Genomic DNA, 9,153 nt, shown 5'->3' on the forward strand with positions numbered 1-9,153 from the left:
TAACTTTAACAGTCGTTGGTGAAATTTGGTCTTAAGGTTACGTCACTACCTGCACAGATAAAGTACTGAGTTATTTAATACCGTAGAATAGATATAACAATCGAAAAAAATCGAGACTTAAATGTAAGATGATACCACCTCTTATAGAAAGACTTTTGAGCAAGCGTCAGCGCGATGTAGAAGACGGACGGTGCCATCTATTATGAATTTTTTGAATAAATTTACGACCCTTACAAACCTTTTTTCCAGTAAAAAAGTAGCCTATGTCCTTTCTCAGGCTTTAGACTATCTGTATACAAAATTTCATTACAATCGGTTCGGTAGTTTTGGCGTTTGGCGTGAAAGCGAGACTGACAGACAGACAGACAGACAGAGATACTTTCGCATTTATAATATTAGTATAGATTATACGTGGGAGAGCCATGCTTCGGCACGAATGGGCCGGCTCAACCGGATAAATACCACGTTCTCACAGAAAACCGGCGTGAAACAGCGCTTGCGCTGTGTTTCGCCGAGTGAGTGAGTTTACCGGAGGCCCAATCCCCTAACCTATTCCCTTTCCTACCCTCCCCTATTCCCTTCCCTTCCCTACCCTCCCCTATTACCCTATTCCCTCTTAAAAGGCCGGCAACGCACATGCAGCTCTTCTGATGCTACGAGTGTCCATGGGCGACGGAAGTTGCTTTCCATCAGGTGACCCGTTTGCTCGTTTGCCCCCTTATTTCATATTAAAAAGAAAGAATGTGCACACTGCACAGCTGTTTTTGGGTATTTTGATTAATTAAGGGCCGCGCTACACCGGAATGACAGCGGCGAGGCGAGCACTTTCAGCGCTGCCATTCCGGTGTAGCGCGGCCTTAAGAGGGGTACCACTTACCAGGGTTTTAAAAAGTTTTTAAATTTGACAAATTTTGTTGACACTGCGCGCTATAAACTAAAGTGCACGTGGACGAAGTCGCGGGCAACAGCTTGTTATGAATAAAAACAATAATATATAAGTATGATTAGTTCTGTTACAATAATGAAGTAAAAAATAAAACGCCATCTGTTTTCATATATTAGAATTAAAATGTTGATTGCATTGATATATTTTCTGGATGGAATATAGGCCAACACGGTACACTCGAACTCCTTAGAAATGCAGTAGGAGTTCTATAAGATTGATTATTATTATACCAAGTGATAATATTATTAAACATAATATTCTAACGTATTAAAAACTATAAACAAAAACATAATAACTAATAAGTATGATTAGTTCTATGTTACAATGAAGTAAAAAATAAAACGCCATCTGTTGAATCATATTAGAACTAAAATATTCATTGCATCGATATATTTCTGGATTTTTTATAATATTATACATAAAATATATTTAAGATTTTTGAAATATTATTTTAATACACATCTAAGACCCAGGGACATTGAAAACTTTTTGTTCCGCCTGCGGGACTCGAACCCAGGACCCCCGGGATGAGCGCTGACCACGCGCAATGCGAATTAATTTTCATCGATATTTTCATGGAAATAAGATATTTTCCCACATCAAAATGTAGCCTATGTCCTTTCTCGGACTCTAGAATAACTGTGTACAAAATTTCATTGCAATCGGTTCAGTAGTTTTGGCGTGAAAGCGAGACAGACAGACAGACAGAGATACTTTCACATTTATAATATTAGTATAGATAGATTGAAAGTAGGTTAAAATTGGGGGTGGGCAACTTTAATAAAATGTACTTATTATTAGGATTCAGAAAAAAATTGTACTCTATAATAATTGTAATACTTATATTATGCTTTCAAGAATTATTGTGTATTGAAAGTAGGTTAAAATTGGGGATGGGTAACTTTAATAAAATGTACTAGGATAAAGATTATTGTAATTGTTGTAAAAAAAGAAAATAATAAAAAAAATGTGTAAGCATTGAAAAAAATGATTATTATGTCCTTTTTGTTTTTAATAATTGTATATTGAAAATGATTATTATAATAGTGTGTGGGATAGGTTAATGTAGTACGTGTGCTTTTAAAAATATAAAATAATAAAACATTATTAATTTATTTTGTTTTCTTTATTGATCCAACTAGTTGTATTCAAACCGAACCATTTCACGAGTACTTTATCACCTTTTTTCTTCAACACTTTCTCCACTAGATAGACATCGGGATATTTAACTTTTTGTAGTTCTTTTTCATAGAATGAACCCAGTATAGGTTGCTTTTGGTCATCTTGCAACTGATAGGTAACTGGGTTGGTGTTATTCACTTTCACAATTTGAAATATTTCCGAACTCCAATTGCCAGTGTATCCTTTGGAAAAACACGATTTATATTTACTAATTCTTACATAATCGTGACATTTAAATTTAGCTTTACCACGAACCTTGATAAAATTGTAAACATTAGATAATAAGGCATTGGCATTAGTATGATTCACATTCACTGGGGCAAGCCCGATTGTGCGATGTATTTTGTTGTTATATTTTTTCCCGACATCGTATAGTACATGATCAATCCATGTGTAAGAACCATTAAAAGTAAATTGTTGCCAAATCCAATTCTTAATAGTTCTAATAAATCTCTCCACAATAGACGCTTTCATAGGGCTGTATGTAGAGTAGTGATGTATTACCAAACTTTCCCAATAACGCTTGAAATTTCCCATTGAAAAACTCACGTCCATCGTCTGATTGAATATTTTTCGGTTTTCTATTGAGATTGTTGTTGAGTAGAGCTTGCATGGCTCGTGTTACATCCTCAGCCGATTTACTTTTCACCGGTTGAGCCCACGCGTATTTGGAAAAGGTATCAATACACGCTAAGATGTACTTAAAACCCTTGTTATATTTTGAATACTTTTGCATATCTATCAAATCAATCTGCCAGGTGTCATCGAGACCTTTTTGTACGAATCGTCTCCTTGGAAACTTTTTGTTAGCATTCTTATGAATTTCCTTAACGACCTGCCATTTTAAACTCATAATATTTTTATTGTACTACTTTATAACTAGGTTTTAGAGTGTCGTCGTCGGTTAATTGGTTAAATTATGTGATGGATCTTCAGGTTTGGAGACGTCTTTCTTCTTGGGATTTTGAGCTGTTTGAGATTTAGAATTGACTTCCTTAGAGGTCTTGAAGTTTTTACGTGAGGACAACGATGACGACGATGACGACGACGACGATGACGAGGACGCTGATAATGATGATTCTTGAGGATTATTAGATGTCTTTTTGGGATTTTTATTTATTTGAGGTTTAGAATTCACTTCCGGTGGGGTTTTTAAATTTTTTGATAATTCTTCAGGATTATTAGAGGTCTTTTTGGGATTTTTATTTATTTGAGGTTTAGAATTCACTTCCGGTGGGGTTTTTAAATTTTTTGATAATTCTTCAGGATTATTAGAGGTCTTTTTGGGATTTTTATTCATTTGAGGTTTAGAATTCACTTCCGGTGGGGTTTTTAAATTTTTTCGTAATATTTCTTGAAAATGGTTGACCTTCGCTGTGATGTCCTCACACTGTTGATTGAGTTTTTTAATTTTAGACAAACAAAAGACTGTCGCCTCATCCAATTGAGCTTTTATAATCACATCGGTTTTTTGTATACCTTTACTAACATTTCTTAAGAGTCGTTTTTTAAAGTCCACTTGTCTACTATCGAAACGTAAAGTTTTTATTGATCTCTGACTCAACTTGGTATGTAAATGACGTCCAAACTTATTGATAGACATAATTATAATAAAGATGTAATTAATTTTTTTTTATATACACTCAATGGGGAGTATAATTATTAACAACTAGAGGGTTGGTTATTGGTGGGGTGGTTCTATTATATTGGCCTCCACTAGTTCTTCAATTATTGCAATAATCTCATTACCATGAATGGTGTTTCCGGCGTTTTGGGAAGCTATGAGTAAACGTAATCGATCCACAAGTTCATTGGGATCGTCCCAATATTTGAAGTCTGTATTAGGATAGTACTTTTTAAGTGAGAGGTCTGTAATTGATGGTGGTGGTAATGAGGATAATGATGACGAGTTCACTAAGCATCCTCGTCCAATGGGTGCGGACGAGGAGAGGCTTTTTATATATTTAGTATATTTGAAACTCTTATCGCCCTGTATCTGACCATATTTCGAGAAATTACGTCGGTGTGCGTTTGTCATTGTAATTATTTTATAGTAGTTGCGACTATCCTCGGCTTCAATGAGATGGGTGTTGGGTTCTTTCTTGAACAAGAGCTCCATCAACCCCGGTGTATATTGAAATTTTTCGTTTTGTACAGTGAAATGCTCTTTACCCAATTTGAGAAAACTATCACCCACGCGATATCCTTCGGGAGTAAAGTAAACACCAAACGGTACTTTTTTTATCTTATTGATAACATTGTTATCTACATAGGTTTTTGCTAAGCGGTGGATGTCTTCTTCTTCTTCTTCTTCTTCTTCATATTTAGATAATTCTTTTGAATCATCCTCAATATTTTTAAGCTTTATCAAACTATCAGCATCTTCAAAATCATCAGTATCATCACTAGCCTCACCATCATCATCATCATCATCCGTGAATTGCTTACTAGTGGATAAATTCACATCATCCTGCACGTCCTGTTGCTGTGTCTTAACTGATTTTCTCTTACTTTTGTTTTCTTTACGGTTGTTGGTGGTGTTATTTATTTGAATTTCATTGAGAAGAGTGTTCAAGGGTTGTGTGATTGGTTGAAATGTTTCTTGCAGGCTCGATGTGAGCTCAGCTCTGCTCTCATTTAATGACTTGATTTTCTTTTTTACCGATTTAACCAAATCAACTAGTTTTCTTTTGAGCTGCTTATCACCAAAGATTTGTGGTGGTTGTGATGACGATGTGATGGTGTCCATTGCGGAATGTAAATGGTTTCATTATGACAAGTGCTTATATTATTATCTGTAATATCGTGAGTATTCTACAGAGTAATATAATCATCAAAACCTCTTCGATATCGACCCTTATTCATCTCATCATCTTTACTAATCACTATAAACCCATATTTATCACTCCAGCATACTTTACACATTTGTAAAAACACATCCCACGACATATCGGTATTGATGTGATCATCGTAAGCATGACGTAGATTCATTTCATCCTGTTTAAAAAGTATAATAAAATTAGCATTATCCCTCACCAGCTGTTTGGGTATTTTGCTGTATGTTTGACACAGATAAAAACAATCAATTCCCTTATGTCTCCCCATAGAGAAATGTAAGCGTATTGGTTCTTGATTTTCCATCGACACATCGTCGAACACTATAACACTATTAAACTCTATCTCTTCCGGTGAGGACACTTCACTCTTATCCGAGGACATGTAGAAATTAACTTCAGGTACATGGTTGAGTACTTGCTTTAAAAATTGATATTTCGGTTGATTGAGTGATTTTGAATACAAGTAGATATTTTCAAATATTAGGCCTTTAGGCTCAAGCAATAAGGTTAATAATAGGTTAGTTTTACCACATCCAGACGGACCACACACCAAACAACGTATACTGTTGGGTAACAGCTCACTATGTCTATATTTTCTACAATAATTATCAATATCGTTTTCCGATTTTATATCCCAACCTTTCACTGATAAGTGGGACGACTGCTTCTTGAATTTCATTCTGTTGAGAGTGTACATGTTGGGGGTTAGAGACACAACCTTAATAATAACAACAGTAGTAATAATAATACTTATATTTACTAACAATCACAATGATTAAACATAATAAAAATAAATACCACACTAATAACAACAACATCAGCAGCTATTATAAAGTACCTAATATGAAAGCAGTGGGATGTGGTTTAATGAACACACTCATCAATAACTTACCGTTCGAGTTGCACGTGCCTGGCTACAATTATTACAATGCTCGTCTCTACCTCAACTCTCAATACTATCCATACGAGTCGTTTGCTAATGACTTTGAAAAGGGTGTCTACTCCCTGTTGTATGAAGCGTTTTGTAACTTTAAAAGGCAATACTATGGTTTGAAAAACGCTAATGTTCAAGTGAACCCAGCTCATTTTAAGACAAAAGCACCTCTTGTTGTAATCGACTGTTCCCGACAAATGGACACCATTCGATCGGGCGTGGGGGGGTGGTATAGACATAAAATTGGAAACGGAATTCAAGAAAGCCATCCCCAGTGACACTACCGCCTACTGCCTCATTATCAATGATTCCCTCTTTGAATACACCATTTTAACCAAATCAGTTCGAAAAATATCCAGTTAAAACAGGTTGTAACTGGTTCAACAGCTGCTGTTCTGTTTGAAGCCCATGCTGTTCTGTTTATATTATCAGCTGTTCTGTTTATATTATTAGCTGTTCTGTTCAAGCGACTCAGTTCGATATAGGCTGTTGTGTTGTTAAGATGTGTCATTTACTCCCCCAACACTATATCTACCCACCCTCATATTCACCTTCGATTCCACCTTTCACTTTTGAACTTTGTAAAAACGTATATGATAGACATAAAATTGGAAATGGAATTCAAGAAAGCCATCCCCAGTGACACTACCGCCTACTGCCTCATTATCAATGATTCCCTCTTTGAATACACCATTTTAACCAAATCAGTTCGAAAAATATCCAGTTAAAACAGGTTGTAACTGGTTCAACAGCTGCCGTTCTGTTTGAAGCCCATGCTGTTCTGTTTATATTATCAGCTGTTCTGTTTATATTATTAGCTGTTCTGTTCAAGCGACTCAGTTCGATATAGGCTGTTGTGTTGTTAAGATGTATCATTTACTCCCCCAAAACTATATCTACCCACCATCATATTCACATTCGAAACAACAAAAAACAAACAAAGTTCAAAAGTGAAAGGTGGGATTTCACTTTTGAACTTTGTAAAAACGTATATGATCTTAATTCAAAAACGATACCTCACATATCAACGTATTTAGTGGTATCGAATCGAATAAATGAGGGTTTGGAGGAGGTGATTAACATTGGTAGTCGATTGTTGCTAACCAGAGAAGAATGGAGTGCAATTTTCGTGGACAATGCAAACCGAATCTCGGATTTCTTCAACACTGGCACAGCTACTGCAGCAGCTACTCTCCACACTGAAAATAATATTAATTCAACACAACAAAATCAGGAGTGCACTGTGAGATTTGTAAATGTGTCCGATCGTGGTGAGGGATTACAGAATTTCATATTTGTGTCGTGTGGTGGCGGCATCCAATCAATGAGTATCAGTAATGATGAATGGTGGCACCTACAACACATCCTAAACTGTCTCGACACTCGTCTACATTTTTTACATCGCATCAAACTCCACTATGAGAACAGAATGAACTTTTTCAAGAAGAAATTCAAGTTGAGCGGAGTTAAAACACTACACGAAGCGTCAAATATAATGGAAAGTGCTTACGATCGAACCTCCATTGTGGATCATGAAATCAGGTGTTACGCTACAGAGTACTTATTTTTCTCATGTTTAATATAATATAATTATACAATATTATAATATACAACGACATTAAAAGTTTTCCTGTTTGAATTAGTTTTTTATTACCCTTTAACATTTAAAAGGTTACCGCTATGATAAGATAAGTTCACCACACTCGTAACCAATAAATTAGACGTCACGACCATTAAATTAGTCATTTTATATGTATATAAACTAGCTATGAAGAGTAAAATAAATTAGTTACTATTTACATACAAATTTGACACCTCTGATTTTCCCCAAAACAATGTATACAATCTACCTTTACTCAACAAAAAAGTTATCGGTCTAATGAAAGACGAGAGTAATGGTTGCATCATCAGAGAGTTTATTGGACTACGCTCCAAAATGTATAGCTATATCCTAGATAATGATAAAGTTGTAAAAAAAAATAAAGGCACCTCCGCTGCCATTGTGAGAAACCTACACTTTAAGAACTATTATAAGGCCCTTAATCGTAGCTATGAAAAATATGATGATATGCGTACATTTTGTGGTGATAAACATAATGTTTACACACAAATCAAAAGAAAAAAAGTTTTATGTGGTAAAGATGATAAAAGATACATCTGTCCAAACGATGGTGTTAGCACTTTAGCTTGGGGGCATTATAAAATAAAATAAAAAAACATTATTTTCACACAACAGTGGCACACACGTCATACCTTATCATACCAGATAAGAAAAACCACTATAAAATGTTACACTGCTAGCGCGAACTAATTATGATACGTCATAGAAAACATTAAACTACATTAATAAAAAATACCGTACCTCACAAGGTCACACACACACAACCAGTCTCCGGTTGTCTAATTAACATAATTCGAGAACACACCGAGCCCCGCTGACGTAGCCCCCTCCCCCCGCCGCCGCCGCCCCCCTCCCCCCGCCGCCGCCGTCCAATACCTCACAAGCAGTCTCCGGTTGCCTAATTAAAATAATTCAAGATGTTTTCTTGAATTATTCATCACGCAACACCCTCGTGACACCTCCTTACCACACAACCAACCACCAACACAGCGCTCATGAGGTCGCAGCACCAACACCACAGCCCCTCGCCGCCGCTGCACCGACCACCGCCGCAGCACCGCCCCGCCGCAGTACACAAAACACACATACACCTGGTCAGGGGTGATAGTGATCATTAAAAATCTACCCATTTTATACTACCACCAACATAACATGAAACACCACTCACATTACATATACACACAACAGAGAGATCTTCTTACAATAGTCGGTATGTGAGCCAGAACGTACATATATCCACTACTGTTATATCGCATTTTAAATGTATTGAGTGCCGAATGGAAAAACCCAAAGTACTCAATCGGAGCGTGCATCTTTAAAATTATTCTATTTAAGATGATCCGCTCAAATATTACAAATGCGAAAATATGTATGCCTATCTGTTATCTTTGTACGCTTAATCCGTTGGATAGATTTGACAAAAAGACAAACAATCAGGTTTAAGAGGATACACCAGGGGCTAGAGAAATGAAAAAAAAGTACGTGTAATATCTATAGCTGTCTCCCTTACCTCAAGCCTATACCGCAGAACGCGATAGAGACAACTGCAGAAAATCCAGAAAATCAACGATTCGTTGTCCCCTGATTCCTTCTCCAAAACTTAATCGATTTAAGTACTTTTTTCATCAAAGAT

General features: G+C 36.2%; 1 protein-coding gene across 1 annotated transcript; it reads right to left on the reverse strand.

Annotated features, from left to right (window-relative positions):
• Positions 1 to 3,032: 3,032 nt before the first annotated feature.
• On the reverse strand, positions 3,033 to 4,877 carry LOC121728075 (eisosome protein SEG2-like). The gene is made up of 2 exons (XM_042116181.1): positions 4,398 to 4,877; positions 3,033 to 3,518 (listed from the first exon to the last, which is right to left on the reverse strand). Exons 1-2 carry the CDS (start codon positions 4,875 to 4,877, stop codon positions 3,033 to 3,035), a joined length of 966 nt encoding a protein of 321 aa, XP_041972115.1.
• Positions 4,878 to 9,153: the final 4,276 nt, after the last annotated feature.

This window comes from Aricia agestis, chromosome 6, assembly GCF_905147365.1.
Source record: "Aricia agestis chromosome 6, ilAriAges1.1, whole genome shotgun sequence".
NCBI classification, from domain to species: domain Eukaryota; kingdom Metazoa; phylum Arthropoda; class Insecta; order Lepidoptera; family Lycaenidae; genus Aricia; species Aricia agestis.